Source organism: Amborella trichopoda, chromosome 3 (assembly GCF_054954075.1).
Source record: "Amborella trichopoda isolate Santa Cruz 75 chromosome 3, AtrichopodaSantaCruz75HAP2 v2.0, whole genome shotgun sequence".
Lineage (NCBI taxonomy): Eukaryota > Viridiplantae > Streptophyta > Magnoliopsida > Amborellales > Amborellaceae > Amborella > Amborella trichopoda.
In genome coordinates this window covers 56,818,178-56,842,798 of record NC_142338.1, presented here as the reverse complement: position 1 = coordinate 56,842,798, position 24,621 = coordinate 56,818,178, and the positions used below count along the sequence as shown (strand labels likewise).

At 33.0% G+C, this 24,621-nt stretch overlaps 1 protein-coding gene across 1 annotated transcript; it reads right to left on the bottom strand.

The window, feature by feature from the left end:
• Positions 1-21,968: 21,968 nt before the first annotated feature.
• LOC105420287 (pentatricopeptide repeat-containing protein At5g66520-like) lies at positions 21,969-24,487 on the bottom strand. The gene is made up of 2 exons (XM_020664217.2): positions 23,942-24,487; positions 21,969-23,773 (listed from the first exon to the last, which is right to left on the bottom strand). Exons 1-2 carry the CDS (start codon positions 24,324-24,326, stop codon positions 22,101-22,103), a joined length of 2,058 nt encoding a protein of 685 aa, XP_020519876.1. The 5' UTR covers positions 24,327-24,487; the 3' UTR covers positions 21,969-22,100.
• Positions 24,488-24,621: the final 134 nt, after the last annotated feature.

The window sequence follows — 24,621 nt, the reverse complement described above, 5'->3', positions numbered from 1 at the left end:
CAAATAGTGGGAAAAAGTTTATCTAAGGATGCTACCTTATAATGTAGAACTACAGATGGCAAAAATCCATCGGAAAAGCTAGTTGTAATGTTGAAAAACCCTTTGATTGATCTTCTCAACATCGAGATGTATGACTATGAAAAATAACAAGATTTTAAGTCTCAGAAATAATTCATTTTACAACATGTTATCTACACCGTCCATTTTGAAGATTTTCATATATTTATAGATCTACTTGATTTTAACTATTTTTGAAATTTTAAAATTTATAATTAGATATAAAAATAGATTTTGAAATAATCCTAATAAGGTTTTACATCAAAATTATATACCATGATAAAATTTAAAGGTGTACCTTACCTTTACACCTACGGATGCATCCGTATGCAAACTGCACCCCAAATTGTGAAAGAAAAGAGCACAAAAATAGAGGTCAAGCCGTGGAGAGAGAGCAAGAGAGAGAGGGGTTGGGGCTAAGTGGTTAGAACCAAATATGGTGCTTTTTTCTTGGAACTAAATAAAGAGAAGAATTTTATAATTTAAAATAATATTTAATAAAAAAAGTTATATAGTGCCAAGGTTCTAAACAATTAAATTAGAGCCTACCTAAAAAATTTCACTAGAAGAGGTTGTTTTGCTGCCCCAATATCCTCAAATTGATCACCTTGACATCAAGATGCATGGATATGAGAAAAAAATGGATTTCAAGTTTTGGAAATAGTGCTTTGTCAAAAAAAAAAAAAAAAAGATTTGGAAATAATGCATGTTGTAACGCATTTTTGAACCATCAATTTTCAAGATTTTCATAGATCTGCTTGATCAAGACTATTTTTTAAGCTTTAAATTTTATAATTAAAGAAGAAAATATATTTTGATACCAAAATTTGGAGGTCCATTCCTCTATGAACCTCGCACTAGTGAAAATATAAAAAAAATACTTTCAATAAAATAAAATAAAATATCCAAAATACCTTTGAAAGTTTCAAGGGGTATTTTGATCATTATATTTTATCGAAATTTTTTTTTTAATATTTTTCTATAGGTGCGCTTCAATGAGAAGATGGCACATACCAAATTTTATATTCATACAATTTGTATAAAAAAAAACTAAAAATAAAATACTTTGAGATGTCGAATCTAAGATCAAATGATGAGTGGTTGACTCTCTTGATCAAAATTGGATGGCTGGATGGTAGTGGGAGGATAAAACTTCTATACTGTAGGAGAAGCATAGAAACTTTTCCCATTTATAAATAAGTAAAACAATTTTTGTTCCCAAGTTGTGAGTGTTTTATTGGTTATTTGTTTCTAAAGAGAGGGCCTCATACATGAATACATGGCCAAACCAAGCCGTGCCATTTTCACTACTGGCACAAGAAACTAGGGAAACTTACAAACAAACCTCAACATTACATTTTTTTATGCAACTTACCCCAACTAACTTTTTTTCTCATTTTTTTCTCCAAAATACACTCTCGATACAAATATACCTCTCAATCAAATAAAAAATTTAAAAATATCTAAACTACCCTCCCTTGCTTTTACTTTACCATGCTTGTCTCTCCTCTATCCCACTAAAATATGGGCTCCAGCAAGTGCGGTTCAGTAGTAGTGCTTCGGCAATAGGTAAAGTGCGGCCCGACAGTAGCGCTCTGGCAATAAGTAAATTGCGATGCGGCAGTAGGGCTCCGGTACTGTGTAAATTGTATAGTGCAGTCCAGCACTTGAAAAGGGCAGTAGGGCTTCGACACTGTATAAACTGTAAAGTGCAGTCCGGCAATTGAAAAGAGCGGTCCGGCAATTGCAAATGACGGTCCGGCAGTTGCAAAAGCGGTATGACAATTGAAAAGCGCGGTACACCAGTTGCAAAGGGCGGTCCGTTAGTTGCAAAGGGCTGTCCGATAGATGCAAAGGGCGGTCTGACAATTGCAAAGGGTAGTCCGGCACTTATGCGCTCCAGCAATATGATGATGCACTCTGGCAATGTGCTACCTGGTCAAAAAGTCAATATCAAATCGGTCCAAAATGATTTTTGTGTACGAGAAGGGCATTTCCGTTTAAAAAATAAACTTTTTCTGTTACAGGGTATTTTTTTAAAAATTTTGTTTTGGAAAAAAAAATGAGAGAAAAAGTTAGGTCGGGGATAAGTTGTAAAATGTAGTCTTGAGGTTTTTTGTATTTTTCCCAAAAAATTATTGTATTCCTTCTTGACAAATTGCACGTCCAAACCGGGCTTAAGGTATTTTTAGATGTATTTTTAGATATCTGCAACATTAAAGAATCTTGGGAGAAGAATCTAGCAAAGAGCCCTTAGGTATTTTTAGATGTCTTTTTTAGATATCTGCAACATAAGAGAATCTTGGGAGAAGAATCCAGTAAAGAGAGAACTTATGGTTAAAAAAAACGGAACATCGCAACATTTACATTTAAGGATATTTATTAAAAAATGGATTTAAGAATATGATAGCTTTTATACACATTGTCATGTATATTCACATTGTAATCCTTGTTCACACAAATATCGTTACATACTCCATTGATTTTAGCAATGAGTGTGCAGCCTCATTAAAGAATTACAGAATCAAATAAAATAAAGAATTAAAGGATAGACAACAAATTTAGAGAGAGAATCCCCTATTCGGATTGAAAGTGACTTCGAATTGCTTGTTGATGTTATTCTTTCCGACCTTCATGAAAGTTAGGTACAGTGGTAGTAAATTGTTGATAACGTCTTCCGACCTTCATGAAAGTTAGGTACGGTGACAGTAAATTGTCAACAACGTTGTGGGTGGTTAATTTCTCATATTTTTTTGCGAAACGAATATGATGGCTGATATTTTTGTAAAGAAGACTACATCTTATCAAGGAGCTACTATTTAGTGATGTCGTCTGCCAGATTTTATTTTCCGTACTCTTAACTCATTTGGCACAAGTGCCCTTTTGTAGGGTTATACAGTAATGAGCGGTAACTAATGAAAAACGAGTAGAGCCTTCGCCCCCACCGACTTAGCTAAAAAAGAAAGAGAGGATTCCCATACTTACCCAAAGAGAGGATCCGTCAGGATACATGATGCTTGGTGATAGTGAATCCCAACTGGGGCTGCGATGGCGAAAGCCCCAAATGTAGACAAAATCATACACTTGAAACCCGAGACCTGCAAATTTGAACCAATCTTTTTTTTATGATCCAATATTTTAGAGGAAAAAGATTTCCATCTTTTTCTCTCTAACCCAAATTCCAGCTTGTAGTTCGGTATTTTTTACCAATTCCCATTCTTCCTCATTCATAACTTTCTTTGATCCCATCTTCAACGATTGCCTTGGGAATAAAGATTCTATTTTGATCATACGCAATGATCTGGTGAAGAGTTTTCGAGCGACCTGATCTGATATTAGAACCCACCGTCGTTGATCACCAATCTCCATTCTTCATCACTAAAAAGACAGTTAATATGGTTTATATGATTATTAGCATGTTCGTCTCTGCCTATCTGCCAAGATAATGAGTCATCGAACTATTCAATATTGCAAACTCATTAATATCTGAATCCAGTTCTTTGCTGTTAATTTATGATTCTATAAATATAACATTCATATCATAATCATATGAAATGTATGGATTCTATAAATATAAGTTTCATATCATAATCGTATGTAATGTATGGCATTCTAGGGTTCCTTCCTCTGTACTTTTATAGCTGTTAAGCCAAATGCATGCAAGAGCCTGACACTAAGCAGGTGTTATAATCATCCAAGTTTTACAGAGTAAAGTGTAGTCAAGGTATAGAAAGAGAAACGGATTTTTGATAAGCCTTAATTTGGTAAATTTTATCATATTTAAAAAACAAATGATGGAGTTCTTTGAAGAGAAAATTTTGAAGTCCAAATGAATGGAGGGAGTTTAGATAGAAGAGAAATATTTGTATTATGTTTTGATGTTCAAAAAGAAAAATATATTTTAAGCAATAAACAATATGCCATTATACAGCGTAAGAAAAATACATTCAAGAAATACAATGCAAGAAAACAAGTGCAAGAAAATAAAAACTAAACAAGCTTGACCATTATCATGTAAAATCACTAAATATTCAGTCAACCATACAAACTATGAATGTGGTTGCACTAAGCACCATAGAAGAGAAGAAGAATTTTGCTAAAAATTGACCCCTTATTCTTTTTGGAAAGAAAGAAGTACCTTTCAATGCATAAAATCCTATTTTTATGGCCTCTTTTAAGTTGCATGAAAGTACCATAAAATGATATTGAAAAAAATAAAATAAGAGAAAACAAACATCGCATACCTGATTCTTGCAGCGAACTTATGATGGGAACTACCAACGTTGATCAACAACAAGAATGAGAATGAATCTCGATAACACAAAAAATGAAATAGGGAACAAGTTTGAGGAAGAGAACGAGTAATTATAAAGCCTTAATCTTGTTAGGAAAGAGTAATCCCCAAAGTTAAAGAGAGTTATGTACATTTGGATATCTTAGTTATAGCCCTCTCTTATTTCTCTTAGGACTTGTCCCTCTTGGAGGACTCTCTCTGTCTGTGTTCGAAAAATTGAACCGGCCTAGGGCCAATTCCGAGCAACCGGTAAACTAGCATGTTCAACCAGCCTAACCAGGTAAGTCCCGATCGGTCGAAAAAGTGCTAAAAGGTAATAAAATATAAAAAATATAAAAAAAATATGAAAAGTATATTTAAAACATGATTAAACAAAGCACAACCAAATTAAGTTGAAATTTAGTGAAAAAAATGGATTTTAGAAAATTGATGTGTCGTGGGGTATTTTTGATTTTTTTTTTTAAAAAAGATGGGAAAATATAAAAATAAGTATTCCTGGCCAAAATACTTTCCAATCTTTTTCAAAATGATAAAAAATATTAAAAACTCATTACAAACAAATCGATTTTTTTTTTTGGGATTTTATATAATTTGTTTTCAATTTATTTATTTTGTAGGATTTTATATAAATTTTTTGATTTTTTTTTTAAAATACTTAGTCGGATCACCAAAACCGGAAACAGCTCCAGTGCTCGGTGCCGATCTAACCGATCGGTTTCAAGTTGGACCGGCCGATATTGTGAACAATGCTCTGTCTCTTGCAATTCATGTCTCTGCTTATTATCTTGAAAATTTTCATGTGGTTATTGATGCAATAATTATTGGGGCATCATTTCTTAATAACAAGATTTTAATCAAGGTACCTAGAATTAATGAACAATATCTCCCTCTTTATAGAGATTGGTAGAGGAAGAAGAATGAGAGAAGTGAATGTAAAATGAAAACAATAATCATAAATGAAAACGATAAAACAAATTTACTAGGCACAAGAGAGAGCATTGTGGTCTTCTAATCGCTTGATGTTGCTATTACTTAGCACTTTGATAGCATAATGATGGGTTCATATAACATTTTATGAGATTAGTTCTTTGTTTGTTTTTTTTTTTTTTGGTAAAAGATCTTTGGGATTTTGAATTCTACTTGAAATATCAATAATATATATATATATATATATATATATATATATATATATATATATATATATATATATATATATATATATATATATATATATATATATATATATGTGGGATTTTCCTTTTTTCTGTAATTTTATTACATTCGACTATTGATGGTAGTACGCACTAGGCACCCATTAGGATTTGTTCTTTAATATCCCTTGGGTTAATTTTCTTTGGGAGATTAGGATTCGCCATTCTTACCCCCTAAAGAAAAGGAGGATAAGGATGTTACCCTTTTCCTCATCTATAAATAAAATTTTCTAATTATTTAGTTTTAAATTGGTAAAATTTAAAAGAATTATCCAAGTCCCGTAGGTGCACAAGAATCTCATTACAAGGAGAGGTTGAGAGATTCCTAATTTATTGGAAGAAAGAAAGATCAGGTAATTCATAAGCAGATTTGTTGGGTAGTATCATCGAAATATCTATAAAAAAAATGGTTATCAAACCAATAAATACTAAAGAGAAAAGTTTATATAGAGCTGCGGCTCTAAACAACCAAATTTGAGCCTACCTCCAAAATTTCACTAGAAGAGGTTGTTTTGATGCTCAAATATCTTCAAATTAATCATCATGATATCAAGATGCATGGACATGAGAAAAAAAATGGATTGCAAATTTTGGAAATAGAGTATTTTGTAACACATATTTGGACTGTTAATTTTCAAGATTTTCAAATTGTTATAAATATGTCGATCTACACTATTTTTTAAGCTTTAAACTTTATAATTAAATATGAAACTATATTTTAAGGCTATCACAAAGATTTCCAATATCGAAACCACATTTCTCGACACTATTCGAAGGTAGGCTCTAATTTGATTGTTTAGAGCCTAGGCTCTATACAAACCGCACCCCTAAAAGCAAAAGGTTTATATAAGGGTGAGGTTCTAAACAATCAAATTGAGCCATGCCTCAAATATTCACTAGATGTTTCAATGTCCAAAAATAATCAAAGTGATCATCTCGACCTCAATATATAAGGAAATCAGAAAAAATGAATTTCAAGTCTTGGAGATAATACATATTGTAATATATTTTCTGGACTGTTGATTTTCAAGATTGCATAGGTATTCTTGATCTACATTAGTTTTGAAGCTTTAGATTTTATTCTTAGATGTGAAAATAAACTTTCAGCAATCACAAAGATTGAGTATCCTTGGACACTATTTGAAAGTACGCATTACTCTAATTGTTTAGGGCCTCAGCCTTATACAAACCACACTCATATTGAAAAATTAAAGTCCTTTATTGCATGAGAATGACACGCACATGCACCTTAAAAAAAGCTTGGTATGGCTTAGGACTTTTGAATAAGTGGATATGAATTTAAAGACATGAATGAATACTTACACTATGATCCAGTGGGAGCAAAATTTACATTTGACGGTGTAAATAACAAAAATTAAAGGATTGGGCAACTAGAGTATATATAATAGGGAAAATTATACATATATATGTTATTTTAAGCGCTATTACAACTTTACCTAAAATTTTCTTATTACATTCAAAAAAATTTATAAGATTTTTTTTTTTCCAAAATTGTCCTATTTTTTTATCTTCAAGATCGGGAATAAAAACAGAACTCGGGACTTCAAGTTCAAAAATTGCCCTGTTTAAAAAGAAAATTCAGACAATCAAAGTCTGAAATTTCCCTATTTTCGGATCTATCTGCAATAATAAACATTTCATACTCTGACTTTTATTTTGTAATTTTTGGATTTTGGAAATCCGAGAATAAAAATTTTTCGGATTTTGAAAATTAAATTTTTTGAATTTTGAAAATTCGGAAATTAAAATTTGTTGGATTTTGAAATCTGAAAAGGCAATTTGATCATTTTTAAAATGTGTAATAGCGGATATAAATTGGGTGGAGTTTCGTGGAATTTTATAATAGCGCTTAAAATATTGGAATTATGTGTAATTTTCAAAAATTGAAGGATCGATAAAAAAACGCAACTAATCAATGGAGACTACAACCAAGAAGAACCAGAGGGACCAAAAATAAATAAATAAAGCAATAAAAAACAACAAGAAGAATAATGCTCCCTCTTCCTATTTTTAGTTTGGTGTGCAATTTAATTTTTTTTTTTTTTTTTTGTTTCTCTTTATATTCTTCTTTTGAAACTAAACAAGAAACAAGTATGCTTGATTAGAGTGGAGAGAGAGAGAGATTCAAGAGAGATACGCATGCAAAGTAAGATAGAAAGGGAGAGATTCAAGAGAGGTACACATGCAAATTAGAAAAAAGAAAAGAAAGAATATATATAACTGCACCATAACTTGAAGTTGAGGTTTTACTAGACGAGCTAAAAGTGGCTGTTTTTTCACTGGCAGGAGATAAGGCATCCGGATGATAGTTTTTCTATGTGTTTTTTTCATAGGTTTTGGTCTATGCTTTCATAGTGTTTTTGATAGGGGTAAAATGTTTAGAGGTGTTAATGCTACTTTCATAGCTCTCATTCCAAAAAAATCAATTGTTAAGGAGCTCTCAGACATTAGACCTATCTCGTTATTATCTAGTTTATATAAAATTGTGGCAAAAGCGCTGGCTATATGGCTGAAAAAGGTGTTGAACAATGTTATCACTAGTCCCCAAATAGCTTGTATTTAGAATAGATTGATTACTGACAGTGTTTTAATCGCTCAAGAATGTATCAACTCCAGGACTCTAAAAAAGGAACCGGAGGTGGTTATAAAATTGAACACGGACAAGGCATACGACAGAGTGGAATGGAGCATAAAGTGTATGGGTTTTGGGGCAAAATGGTATAAATGGATCTATGTGTGCCTCTCCTTGGCACATTTTTCGGTTATTATGAATGGTTGTCCCAAATGATTATTTAAGTCTTCCAGAGATCTTCGTCAAGGAGATCCTTTATCGCCTTTCTTATTCACCATTATGCGGAGTGCTTTAGCCTGATGATATCTAATGTGGTTGATAGGGGTAACTTTATTGGGTTCCAGGTGGGGCTGGATGGTCCTTCTATTTCTCATCTACAGTACACCGATGATACTTTGATTTTCATATAGGCAAAGAAGGAATACATTGAATTTCTAGGGAGGTTTCCAAGGTGTTGTGAGGTGGCGATAGGTCTTAAAGTGAACAATGCGAAAATGTCAATGGTGGGTGTGAATTGCAGCAATGTGCTGACTGAGGAACTAGCGTTATTATTTGGTTGTAAAGTAGACAAATTTCCTATCTCTTACTCGAGACTCCCAATTTCAGATTCTAGGTTTCCTATCTCAATATGGGATAAAGTGGTCCAACAAGCTCAAACCAAGCTGGACCTGTGGAAGCCAAAATATTTATCATTAGGGGGAAGAGTAACTTTGATAAAATCACGTTTGTCCAATTTGCCTATTTATCAGATGCCGCTTTTTAAGATGCAAGCATGTGTTGTTAAGAAAATAGAAAAGATGATGCAGAATTTTCTATGCGGTTCTTCTGAAGAGCTTAGAAAGTTTCATTTGTTGAGATGGGATAAGGTGTGTACCCCTAAAAATGATAGAGGTCTTGGTATACGAAGAGTATCTCTTATGAATGAGGCCTTGCTCACGAAGTGGTGGTGGCAGAGTTTGTTATGTAAGGATAAGCTATGGTGTAAGTTCTTAATTGAAAAATATGGAAGCGACAGATTTGGTGTGTGGATTGGAGGTGGTAGAAGGAGCTCAGTTAGATCTGTCTTTTGGAAGTGTATTGTTTGGTTCAAAGCTTACCTACAAAGAGATATCAGATGGTGTGTAAGGAGTGGTGCTAAAGTTCATTTTTGGCATCACAGGGAATAGACCGTCGAAGTCCTCATTCCCTGAATTGTTTGCAAATGCATCTTTTCCAAATGCTTTATTGCTTGAATCTTATCAGGTTGTGGGAGGGCAGGTTACATGGAATGTTCAGTTTCCCTATAATAGAGGTAATGATTTGTTTGTAGAACAAGTGTCGCGTTTACTCTTACAGCTATAGGAGGTGGTTCTATGCAATGCTATTGAAGATGAAGTGATATAGGAGCATAGTATAGATGGTCTCTTTTCGGTTAAAGGAAGGTATTATCTTTTGTTCTATGATCGTCATAGATGGTCGTTCTCTCAAATTTCCCATATATGAAAGTGTCATATTCCTCACAATGTTCAGTGCTTTATGTGGTTGGCAGGACTAAATAAGGTTTTAACTGTAGATAACCTCTTTAAACGGGAAAAATATAGTCAAATGTTTGCTTGATGTGCAAGAAGGATGAAGAGTCAATTTCGCACTTGTTAATTCATCGTCAATATGCTACATACATTTGGAGTTATTTCTTTGGGATATTGGGATTAATTACGGCTATTCCTCAAAGTGTCTTGGGCATAATTTCACAGCTGACCTTTTTGGGAGTACCAAAATGGGGAGCAAGGATCTGACAAATAGTGAAAGGAGCGGTATGCTGGGAGATTTGAAAAGAACAAAATAGACGTACTTTTGAGGGAATTGGTCTATCCTATGATAGCGTGCTGCAACATATTTTACATACACGTTGGTGCTGGCTGTCAGTCACAGAGGAAGGGAGAGGCATTAGTGAGTTTGACGTGGGATTGAACGTAGCCTATTTGATATCTTTTAAGAGGCTAAAGGCTAGACCAGGTGGTCGTTGGTTACCTCTGCAACAAGGGTGGCTAAAGTTCAATTTTGATGGTAACTCTATTGGTAACCCAGGGAGTGCAGGGATAGGAGGGGTGGTACGTGACTGGACTGGTTCTATTGTTTATGCCTATGCCGGACCTATCGGTATTGCCACAGCTGACCTCGCTGAGTTTAGTGCCTTACTCAAAGGATTACTTCTTATACAAAGCTTGAACTTGGGTATGCCCATTGTTGTCAAGGGTGACTCCCAAAATGTGATTAGCTGGTGCAATAAGGTCCAACGTGTTCCTTGGCTGTTGCATTTGATTTAGATCCAAGTGGTGAAACGGGAAGAGGAGGTATCTTTATTATTCCATCATGTTTACAAAGAATCAAATAGTCTTGCGGATGGTTTGGCAAAGAGAGGAGTGACTTTGGAGTCCTTTACTATTTTGAATGATGTTATGAGTGAGTGATGTAATTTATTTATAGACATTAATAATATGTAATAACATTTGTCAAAAAAAAGAAAAAAAGAACATATATAAAACGATATCGATATTGATATAGAAAGGAGAACGAGAAAAGTGAATGTCAGAGATCAAAGGAACTTATCGAGAAAAAACAGAGAGATATGATCTTTTAGTAGTTTGTTGCTATGTTTATTCGAGAGAGGAAGATGATGGCTGGTTTATATAAATTTTCTATGTTTATTTGAGAGAAGAAGACGATGGCTGGTTTATATAAATTTTTGTAAGCCTGCGCTTTGACTTCTACTTGAAATGTAAGTACGAAAAAAAGATATGGTTTTTTATTTTAAGGTTTGTGTTGAGGATTGATGTCTTATATTATGAGGAAATAGATTTGTTTACAGTGACATTATGTATCTAAACGTGTCACGAAAATGCTCCTCTCTCTCTTGTCAATGAATTGTAAGTCCACATTTGAGGTCATTAAATATGAATTTATCCCTCTGAATCTTATGGATATAAGTTGCTTCCCATACAAAAACGACAGAAATTTATGCAACAACCAAAGATAACTATGGATATAGGTTGCTTCCTATACAAGAACTAGAGAAAATTATGCAACAACCTAAAGAGAACTAAAAACCGCAACACTACAGCAACATAGTGATCTAAGAGATTGGAGAAGCATGCATGCAGACACATAACGTCTTTTGAAATAAATCTATTCCATCAACTTGAGCCTACGCAAGGGGTGATACATCTTACATAATGAGTTACACTTGAATGAAGAGATCATATTCTCATTCTCCGGGATGATAAAAAAAAAGGTACTGGATAACATAACTATCCATTCATTCAAAAAGTAATTAATCATCGTATAGAATCCCTGTGTGTAGGCAATTAGTCCATGTGCCTAGGCGGTCTGTGCACACACGTGCATGTATGTGATTTTGTGTGTACACGCATGTGCGTGTGTGTACGTGAGTGTGTGTGAGAGTGTCCCATCCTTGTAAGTCTTGAATCCCATACCCGAATTCTGAGCGTCAAATAACCTTGGCCTTCTGACCCTCTCACAATTTGACTGGAGTAATTTTTGTGGCCAAATGACAAAAAATATAAAATGATCAAAATATCTTTGAAAAATGATGAGGGTAATTTGCTCATTTTGAATTCTTCAAAGCATTTTTTTTATATTTCTTATATAATGCGCAATAGTGTCAAGTATATACACCCAAAATTTCATCACGATCTAATCTATAGAAAAAATATTAAAATTCAGGTAATGATATATATATATATATATATATATAGGAAAAAGCTAACAATAGCTGGCTAATTATAATGACTAGTGTTATAGGAGGAATGGGAACTGTCGTATCTTCATCATACTATTCAGAATACATATCACTATTTTAATTTTAATTATTTTTCTACAAATCGGATCATTATGAAATTTTAGACATATGTACTAAAACGTAGGGCGCACAAATAAAAAATATATAAAAAATAGTTCTCAGAATATAAAATGACAAAAATACCCCTGTAAATGATGGGGGTATTTTGGTCATTTTAAATTATTGAAATAAATTTTTTATATTTTTATATGGTGCGTAATATTGTTAGGTATATACATCCAAAATTTCATATTAATCAGATTTATATAAAAAATTTAAATTAAAATAGTGATGTGCATTCTGAACTGCAAGATGAAGATCTGAGGGCACTCATTCCACTTACATATGCCTATAGGCGAAAATAAATAGTGATTTTGCCTACCCTCATCACCGTCCAAATTTCATCACGCGATCACGATTATCTAGTAGTGTTTTATTTTTTATTTTTTTTCTACAAATCAGAATAACCTGAAATTTAGATGATATGTACATCTTACTGAGGTGCATCCAATAAAAATATAAAAAAAAATATCCGTGAAAAATAAATTAACCAAAATACCCCCGAAAGTTTTCAGGGGTATTTTTATCAATTTTTTCATGTAAAATATTTTTTTTATAATTTTCAAAGATTCCTCTATTTTTGATGAATACACGCTCCAAATTTCAGGTAATTCCGATTTGTACAAAAAAATGAAAAATAAAACACTACGGGGCAATCGTGACCGCGCGATGAACTTTGGACGGTGATGGGGGTAGGCAAAATCACTATTTATTTTCACTTATAAGCGTTGCGTAGTGTTTTCCATATATATATATATATATATATATATATATATATATATATAGGAAAAAGTTTATATAAGGATATCACCTTATAATGTAGAACTGCATATGCGCCTCAAAAATCCATCAAAAAATTTAGTTTTAATGTTGAAAATCCCTTTGATTGATCATCTTGACATTGAGATGTACGACTATAAAAAATAAAAAGATTTTAAGTCTCAGAAATAGTGCATTTTACAACATTTTATCAACACCGTCCATTTTCAAGATTTTCATATGTTTATGGATCTACTTGATTTTGACCATTTTTTAAATTTAAAATTTTATAATTAGATATAAAAATAGATTTTGAGATAATCTTAATAACATTTTACATCAAATTATAAAGCATGATAAAATTTGAAGGACACCTTACCTCTACACCTACGGAGGCGATCGTATGCAAACAGCACATATATATATATATATATATATATATATATATATATATATATATATATATATATATATATATATATATATATATATATAAAGCTTGGGTGAGCCCACTAGCTCATGGAATAGTATAAGCCCAACGGCCCAAATTGAATATGGACCGTTCTGACGAACACGGATGTTTGATAGAGTTTGAAGTTTAATTTGTTTCTACAAATCCAAATCACTTGAAATTTTAGGTGTGTGTTCTTCATATCAAGACGTACCTAATAAAAATATAAAAAACACAAATCACAAAAAAAAACCAAAATACCCTCAAAGCGTTTCGGGGGTATTTTGGTCAATTTATTTCATATAAAATATTTTTTTGATATTTTTCAAAGATTCACCTATTTTTTATGTACACATTCTCCAAATTTCAAGCGATTTGGATTTGTAGAAAAAAAAAGTTAAAATTCAAACACTACCAGACATCCGCGATCATCAGATCGACCCAGATTGTTGGGCTCATTTTTTCCTGTAAGCTAGTGGGCTCACCCTAGCATATATATATATATATATATAGATATATATATATATATATATATGGGCAATGATTCCATGCAACCGTTATATAGTAATATGATGCAACAACCTTAAAAAACCATCTTATGGCCATTTGTTTGATCCAAATTTTGAAATATACACTCTTTTCATTCTAATGAATAATCACAAAAGAAATAAAAAATTGAAAACACAACCTATAAAGTATTTTTTTAGCCCAATTAACATAGGTATTTCATTTTGGTGAGATGCTTAGATCTAGGCATTAGAAGGATTTTTTTATTTCTAATTTTTTTGGATGGGTTTATTATCATTAGATGAACAATATTAAAAAACAAAAAATTACTTTGAGTTTATAAAGGCTAAAATCTTGAAATTCACAAAATGAATAGTCTAGATTCGTTTTTGGAGGGGACTCATTTTGACTATATCTAGGGTTCAAATTGAACTTTTTTTTTTGGGGTGATTGATTATTGAGATGAAGAGATTGTGTGTGTAAAATTTGGAGTCATATAAATATCACAAATATGGTTTTCTAGAAATGTCGTTGCACTATAGTATAATACAACCGTTGCATTGGATCATTGCTCTAAAAATATATAAATATATATATGTGTAAAATATTTTTTTTGATATTTTTTATGGATTCGCTATTTTTGATGAACACACACTCCAAATTTCAGATCATTCTGATTTGTATAAATAAAAAATAAAAATAAAACAGTACCGAACAATCGTGACCGTGCGATAAACTTTGGACGGTGATGAGAGTATACAAAATTATAGTTCATTTTCGCTTATAGGCGTTTTGTAGTATCTTCCATAGGTAAGGGTAAATGGGTTTTGTTAATAGAAAAATAATCTATACATTACTAGCCAAGGGTAATGAGTGTCTAAAACTATTGAGGACCTTAAGAAAATATCCCGTGTGTAAGATACTACAAAACGCCTATAGGCAAAAATAAATAGTGATTTCGCTGACCCTCATCACCGTCCAAAGTTCATCGTACTGTCACTATTGTCCGTAGAGTTTTATTTTTCATATTTTTTCTACAAATCGGAATAATCTAAAATTTAGAGCACGTCTTCATAAAAATAGATGAATCTATGAAAAATGTCAAAAAAATATTTTACATGAAAAACATTTATCAAAATACCCCCGAAAAATTTCAAGGGTATTTTGATAAATAGTTTTTTTACAAATTATTTTTTTAATATTTTTATTAGGTGCGTCTCACTAAGATATACACACGCTTCGAATTTTAGATCATTTTAATTTGTAGAAAAGAAATGAAAAATGAAACACTACTGGACAATCGTGACTGTACGATGAACTTTGGACGGTGATGAGGGTAGGCCAAAATACTGTTCATTTTCGCCAATAGGAGTTGGAAAGACACATATATATATATATGTGTGTGTGTGTGTGTGTGTGTGTGTGGAAGATACTGGGGTCAACCCACTAGCTTATGGATGAGTATAAGCCCAACGGTCCAGATTGAATCTGAGCTGATCTGATGATAAGGACTGTATTTCGGTAGTATAATTTTAATATTTTTACGTACATCCAAGTAATATTAAATTTTGAGCATCAACTTTTCTCATCAAGGTGCGGCTAACAAAAATATTAAAAAAATATTTCACATAAAATAAATTGATCAAAATACCCTTGGAACATTTTATGGGTATTTTGGTCAATTTATTTTATGTGAATTATTATTTTTTGATATTTTTATTAGATTCCACTATTTTTAAAGAATAGACTCTCTATATTTCAAGTAATTTGAATTTGTAAAAAAAAATTTAAATTTAATTACGAAATACAACTGTGATCATTGGATAGGCCCAGATTCAATCTGGTCCGTTGGGTTTACAATGTTCCATCAACTGATCTGAGCCAATCTGACGATCATAACCTCATTTTGTATTTAAATTTTAATATTTTTTATATAAATCCAAATCACGTGAAATTTTAGGTGTCTATTCCTTTCATTAAGGCGCATCTAATAAAAATATTTTAAAAATAATTTATAAAATATAAATTTACCAAAATACCCCTGAAATATTTTGGGGATATTGTGGTCAATGTATTTTTTAGAAATTATTTTTTGATATTTTTATTACATTTTCCTATTTTTTAAGAATGCACTCTAGAAATTTTAAGTGATTTGGATTTATAGATAAAATATTAAAATTTAAATATGAAATGCAATCGTGATAATTGGATCTGCCTAGATTCAATATAGGCTGTTGGGCTCATATGTAACTGTAGGCTAGTAGGCCTTTATATATATATATATATATATATATATATATATATATATATATATATATAAAATAAAACTCTTTCCAACTCTTATACGTGAAAATGAACAGTGATTTTTTCTAATATATGGGGGTATTTTGGTCAATTTATATTTTGTGAATTATTTTTTCATATTTTTATTAGGTGAAAAAAAAAATAAAACACTACCAGACAGCTGTGACCGTGCAATGAAATTTGGATGGTGAAGAGGGCAGAGAAATCACTGTTCATTTTCACCTATAGGCGTTTTTGTAGTATCTTCTATACATTTATATGGGAAGGGTTTCTATACTTCCTCTGCAGCATAGAAGTTCTATCTCCCCCTACCATCTAGCCATCTAATTTTGATCAAGAGAGCCACTCATCGTTTGATTTTAGATTCGACGTCTCAAAGCATTTTATTTTTAGTTTTTTTTTATACAAATTGTATGAATATGAAATTTGGTACGTGCCATCTTCTCATTGGGGCGCACCTATAAAAAATATTAAAAATAATTTTTTATAAAATATAATGACCAAAATACCCCTTGAATCTTTCAAAGGTATTTTGGTCTTTTTATTTTATTAAAAATATTTTTTTTATATATTTTTTGCTAGTGAGAGTTCAATAGAGAAATGGAAGTCCAAATTTTGGTATCAAAATATTTTATAGAAAAATAAAATAAAAATAAAATAGTGTAGAGACATGATATTGTGATTGGGGCGATTTTAGCCCTCCATTCAGAATATGCGCTGGATAAGGTATATAAGTTTTATGTTGTAGAGGAAACGTAGAAAGCTTGCCATATATATATATATATATATATATATATATATATATATATATATATATATATATATATATATATATGGGAAAAGTTTATATAGGGTTGCAACCTTAAAATGTAGAATCACATATGCACCTCAAAAATCTATCGAAAAAGTTGTTTTATGTTGAAACAACCCTCTAATCGATCATATCGACATCGCGATGTATGAATATGAAAAAAAAAAAAAGTTTTGGAGTCCCGAAAATAGTGCATCTTGCAACACATTATCTAAACTGTCCATTTTCAAGATTTTCATATATTTATAGATCTACTTGATTTTAACCATTTTTGGAATTTAAAATTTTCTAATTAGGTACGAAAATAGATTTTAAGATAATACTAAGAATTTTTTACAACAAAATTACTTGTTATGATAAAATTTTAAGGTGCGCCTTAATTGGATTGTTAATGTTGCAACCTTATAGAAACCGCAATATATATATATATATATATATATATATATATATATATATATATATATATATATATATATATATATATATATATATATATATATATATATATGGTAGAGTAATGATCTTATGAGACCCTCCCACACCCATGTGTGTAGGACCCAAAAGATCACCATTACACATATTTCTAATAAAGTTAAGTCCCACACCCATATGAAAACTTTTCTAGGGATCCGTGGTGATCCTTTAGGGTCCTATACATATGGGTGGGGGAGAGTCCTATAAGATCATTACTCGTAGATATATATATATATATGTGGAAAATTCTTTCCAACTTTTATAGGCAAAAATGAATAGTGATTTTGTTTACCCTCATCACCGTCCAAATTTCATCGTGCAGTCACGATTATTTGGTTGTGTTTTATTTTCTACAAATTGGAATGATCTGAAATTTAGAAGGTATGTACATATTACTGAGGCGCATCTAATAAAAATATACAAACAATTATCCATGAAAAATAAATTGATGAAAATAACCCTTGAAACTTTTTGAGGGTATTTTGATCAATTTTTTCCATGTAAAATAATTTTTTTATAATGTTTTAAGATTCCCCTATTTTGATGTATACACTCTCCAAATTTCAGGTCATTCCAATTTGTAGAAAAAAAATGAAAAATAAAACACTACCAGACAATCGTGACCGCTCGATGACCTTTGGACGGTGATGGGGGTAGGCGAAATCACTGTTCATTTTCGCCAAGAGGTGTTGTGTAGTGTTTTCCTATATATATATGAAAAATAAAATACTACCAGACAATCGTGACCGCGTGATGACCTTTGGACGGTGATGGGGGTAGGCGAAATCACTGTTCATTTTCGCCAAGAGGTGTTGTGTAGTGTTTTCCTATATATATATATGAAAACTCTTCCCAATGCCTATAGGCGTAAATGAACAGTGATTTTCCCTAATATATTGGGGTATTTTGGTCAAATTATATTTTACGAATTGTGTTTTCTTATTTTAGTTAGGTGAAAAAAAAAATTAAAACACTATCAGACAATTATAACCATGCAATGAAGTTTGGATGGTGAAGAGGGCAGAAAAATCACTGTTCATTTTCACCTATAGGCTTTTTTGTAGTATCTTCCATACATTTATATGGGAAAGGTTTCTATACTTCCCCTGCAACATAGAAGTTCTATCCTCCCCATACCATCCAGCCATCCAATTTTGATCAAGAGAGCCATTCATCGTTTATATTAGATTTGACGTCTCAAAGTATTTTATTTTTAGTTTTTTTAATACAAATTGTATGAATATGAAACTTGGTACGTGTCATCTTCTTATTGGGACGCACCTATAAAAGATCTTTAAAATAAATTTTTTATAAAATATAATGACCAAAATACCCCTTGAATCTTTCAGGGGTATTTTGATTATTTTATTTTATTGAACATATTATGTTTACATTTTTTGCTAGTGCGAGTTTAATACAGGAATGGAAGTCCAAAATTTGGTATCAAAATAGTTTATAGAAAAAAAATTAAAAATAAAATAGTGTAGAGATGTGACATTGTGATTGGGGCAATCTTAGCCCTCCGTTCAGAATGGACGGTTGGATAAGGGGAACTATATAAGTTTTATGCTGTAGGGAAAACATAAAAAGCTTGCCCTATATATATATGCTGTAGGGAAAACATAAAAAGCTTGCCCTATATATATATATATATATATATATATATATATATATATATATATATATATATATATATATATATATATATATATATATATATATATATATATATATATATATATATATATATATATATATATATAGGGTTGCAACCTTAAAATGTAGAATCATAGATGCACCTAAAAAATCTATCGAAAATGTTGTTTTAATGTTGAAAAAACCCTCTAATTGATCATCTCGACATCGAGATGTATGAATATGAAAAAAAAATAAGTTTTTGAGTCCCGAAAATAGTGCATCTTGCAATACATTATCTAAACTGTCCATTTTCAAGATTTTCATATATTTATAGATCTACTTGATTTTAACCATTTTTTAAATTTAAAATTTTCTAATTAGGTACAAAAATAGATTTTAAGATAATACTAAGAATTTTTTACAACAAAATTACATGTTATGATAAAATTTTAAGGTGAGCCTTAATTGGATTGTTTAAGGTTACAACCTTATAGAAACCGCACCCATATATATATATAAGAAAAAGTTGGAATTAGCCCACATGCTCATATGAATATATGAGTGAAATGGCCCAGATTGAAACTGGTCTGATCTGACGGTCACGACCTCAATTTGTGTTTGAATTTTAATTTTTTTTTACAAATCCAAATCACTTGAAATTTTAGACGTATGTTCTTCTCATCAAGTTGCACCCTTATAAAAATTAAAACGCATCATAGCAGAAATATGTTATTCCAAAGCTTGTCATATTAAAAGAATGTGATTCCAAATCAAGAGTTCTAGGCACGCAAAAGGTTTGGCAAGTTCTTATGCTCTGTACACTTAAATTTAAACTATATATTAGTGAGATTGTTATTTACATCATATTGTGCTAAAATAAAAAATGTAGGTGCAGACAATAAAAACAATGGTCAAAATTAGCAATGCCCAACATTGTTTTTGGGGTGGATGATCCGCTCCAACGATTCAGGTTTTGAAACACTCGCCATTATGAGTTTCATGATTTATTGCCACCATATTGTCCCTCCAAATTTATTTTATCTCTGAATTCTAATACCCTTGATGACTGGCTACTATTATTTATGTCATTAAGAAACTCATGATTTATCGCCACCATATTGTCCTTTCAAATTTAATTTGATCTCTGAATTCTAATACCCTAGATGACACTAACCCAGTACACCGGGGTCTCACCAGATGGCATGAGGGAGTATTTCATCTATAATTTTTGTGAATCAATTTACAAGGGAAGAAAATGATTTTGAAGGTGAATTGATTTGGAGTTTCAATTTAATTAATACAAGAAAGAAATTGAAGGGTCTTGAGGTCAATTTAGTAATCAAGAAACCGTTAAAAGAGAGACTATGGCTATGTTTTTATTGCAAAAATGAAACTCAAAAGCTCATTTCTTAGCTTCCAAAACTCAAGATGAAATTATGCAAATTCAGGTAAACCAAATTTCTAAAGAATCAGGCGTAAACAATATGCCCATGATGCCATTGTATATGCATAATGTGCAAGAAAACCAAAAGTGAACATGTAGACTACCATGTAAAACACCAGGTACTCGAGCACACCTTCACCAGGCACAAAAGAATTATACTAAAAATTAATCAACTCTGTTCTGTTTGGAAAAAAGAAGTATCCTTAGAGGATAAAAATAAAATAAAATATAAAATTCTATCTAATGGGCACCTTATATGCTTGAAAGTTGCATAATGCTGTGAAAAAATATCAAGAGTAAATGGACAAAACATACTTGGCTCTTGAAGTGAGCTCATGATGTGAATTCTAGTAGTTGCTGTAACACAAGAAAGAGAACGTAGATGAACATAAAAGTTAAGGGAGAGAGATGCAAGAGCTGAATAGTGAGATTTTTAAGGAGAGATTTTAGGAGTAGATATCCATTCAAAAAAAAAAAAAAGAGATTTTAGGAGTGGATATCCTTCTCTATATGTTCTGCTTTGCACACATAAGTGGTCCCTGGGGACTACGAGAAAAAACACTACTATGGGGACTTTTCAGAGAGCCCCTAGAAGAAAAGCTTATATAAGGTTCACACTTTAAATTGTAGGACCACTCTTCTTAACATGCATGCGCATGTTCGATTGTGATCCTTGACTGAGTCGTGGGTCGTGTGCTCTTTTGGATGCAGTCTTCGGACTGCCCCAGCCATGTGGATATCATACGATGCATGAGTGGCTTGAATACCACTCTTAGTGGGTCCTTGTCCAAAGAGACCTGAAGTAAGTGAGGAAACAGGGGTGAACTTCTACATGCCCTGATGCATTATGGCAATGGTTGAACCAGTAAGTGAGGAAACAGGGGTGAACTTCTACATGCCCTGATGCATTATGGCAATGGTTGAACCATGTGCCATAACATGTGTAAGTGTGTGTGGAGTGGCTTTGGAGCCACTCGAGCAAGATGGTTTGGCGAGGGAACCACTAGCATTATGTGTGTGGATCAACATACTAGTACGAGTAGTGCCTGTGTCAAGCCAAACAATTAGGAAAAAACTCTAATAATGCTGATGTTGACATATAATTTTACAAAACTAATCTTTATGTTTGCTAAAGTTTATATTTTTTTAGTTTGCTAGAGTTTGTACCCAGGTACTCGGCTCAGGAAGGGGCCAAGTCCAAGAGAACTCTGGCTGAGTTTTCAAACACTAGGCTATAATGTATAAAGATAAATATTTTAAACTTTTGAACCAGTAAAAAGAATTAAACAAAAGAAAATTTTAGTTAATAATAATAATAATAATAATAACATGTTTCTCACCCGTTGAGGTTAAGCTCAAACCCATCTCATTAATCATTGAACTCCTTTCTTCTGATTCTCCTTTTCTTTCTTTCTTTTTTTTTTTTTTTTGGAGTGCTTTTATCTTAATCATTTTCTTCAGCTGCAAAACCACTTCCACCACTCTGCTGAAAAACCAACTCACTTCTCCATTCTTTGCTCTCTCTTCTCAAAATCTCGCATCTCCACTACATCCCATTGTTCCCACAAAAACTCCCAACTTTTCCTTCTCCTATTTTCCCCTTTCTCTCTCTTAAAATACCGCCCTATAATCTAGTAAACTAGTTGGAGTAGCAATAGTTCACCAATAACCCATGCATGAACAGTTTCCATCTCTAAAGTGATGGAACCGAGTCCTATCTCTCACTATAATCTCTCTCTCATAGATCCCAGCCACCAGCTTAATAACCAAATGGCAATCTTCACACACCCTCAAGTTCTTCATCACAATAATGGGCTCATCAGGGCTCAGCCTAATGAGCCCAAAGGCCACAGCCATCTTCTCACTGTGGCCAAAAAGTGCACCCTCTTTCTCCTCCTCATCTATATCAAGAGCCACCTGCAAAACCTTAGGAGCGTAACCGACTTCCCTCAATTTAATAGCCATTGCTCTCATCTCAGCCTCTAACTCTTCAAATTGAGGATGAGACCTATCACCTGCAACAAATTCATGAACAGTTCCATCCACCGTTATAGAGCTCAAACCAGCAATCTTTTGAACTCCTCTCTCTTCCATTATCTTTCTAACATTAATGGCATCAACCCATCTTGCACCACTTGCATATATATTGTATAGGAGAACATAGACTGCATCTTTCTCTGGTTCTAGCACAAGGAGGTGGTTTGCTGCCTTTTCAGCTAAACTGACATGGTTATGGACTCTACAGGCTCCCAAAACAGAACCCCATATAACTCCGTTAGGCTTCATTGGCATGGTTTCTATGAGCTCTTCTACCTCTTTGAAGAGGCCTGCTCGTCCTAGAAGGTCAACCATACAGCCGTAGTGCTCTATTTTTGGAGTGAGATTGTAGAGAAAAGGCATTTGGTTAAAGTGGTACTTCCCCTTTTTGACAAGACCAGTATGGCTACATGCACTGAGAACACCTATGAGAGTTATGTCATTTGGCTTGATCCCTGAGCTCTGCATCTTTGAGAAAATATCAAGGGCAGGACGGCCATGGCCATGCATTGCAAGACCTGAGATCATTGCAGTCCAAGCCATTACATCTTTCTCTCTCATCCCTTGAAACACATGCAGTGCTTGATCAATTCTCCCGCATTTTGCATACATATCCAAGAGTGCGGTGTCAAGGAAAATATCCCTCTCTATTGAGTGCTCTTCTATGTATGCATGGAGTGATTTTCCTCTCTGTACGGAACCAGAATTTGCACAGGCAGTGAGGAGGCTCGCAATTGTGAACTTATCAGGCTTCAATCCAAAAGCTTTTATTTCCTCAAAGAGTGAGAAAACTTTATCAAGTTGGTTGCTCTGCATATACCCGATGATCATAGAATTATATGATAATATGTCTCGTTCAGCCATCTGTTCAAAAAGCAAACTTGCAGATCTTATGTCACCAAATTTACAGTATCCATCTACCATCACATTCCAAGCTGCAAGAACCTTTTGAGGCATCCTATCAAAGGCTTGTCGAGAAGCTACAAAATCTCCACACTTTGTATATAGATTTATCAAAGCAACAGCTAAATTATTAGTCATTTCAATACCTTCCCTCTCTAGAAATCCATGAACCAATTTCCCCATCCGTAAATTCCCCAATAGGGCACAAGCGGAAAGCACTGAAACGAATAAGACTGAGTCTGGCTTGACACCCACCAAAATCATCTCACTGAAAAACCTCACTGCCTCTTGACCCCGACCACACTGAGCATACCCAGCAACCATACTCGCCCATGAAACGACATTTTTATCAGGCATCTCATCAAACACTCGAAGGGCATCATCCATTAGACCTAATTTTGCATAACCATTTAGAATACAGGTCCATGAAACAACATTTTTAAAACCCATCAATTCAAACACTTTCCTAGCAAGCTCAACCCGACCAAACGAGCAATACATATGAATCAAAGAGTTATCAACAAACACGTCAGTTACAGAGATAAGCTTGATAAAATTACCATGGATTTCCATTCCCTCTCTCTCTGCAACAGCTCGTGCACATGCTTTGAACAAGAACTGGAAGGTGTGCATGTCTAAAGACATGTTAGAACGCCGCATTTCCCTGTATAAATCAATGGCTTCTCTTGCGGCATGGTTCTTATAGCATCCTTTGATGAAGGTGTTCCAAAGAAAGAGCGAGGGGTTTGAGATTCGACGAAAAACAAGGCGAGCATAATGAAGATTTCCATGATCAGGATCAGTGAGAAAGAGTAACAGTTTTTTGGGGTTCTGAGGATTGAGAATTAGACCAGTTATGATCATATAGGCATGCACTTGGGTGCATTGCTTTAGGGTTTTGAAGACTGGAAACTGAGGAAACCTGGTTATAGCATTGGGGATCATTCACCGGTTGCTCAATAAAGAGGGAAGGAAGTTGCAGCCTTGCAGAGTTGGAGATTTGAATTTTGCCGGTGGTTTGGAATGTCTAGAATTGTCGGGTGAAATGGGTTTGAACCTTGGAAATGACAGAAATGCCCCTAGCGTAAGTTGTTGCATGCAATAATAGGGAGGCAATTGGATCTCTCTCTATATATATATCAATGTAAGTTGTTAGCTTCTAAAAATCTCTCTCTCTCTCTCTCTCTCTCTCTCTCATTTGTGCGGCATCAACATATCTCTTAAATTTTCTACATCATTT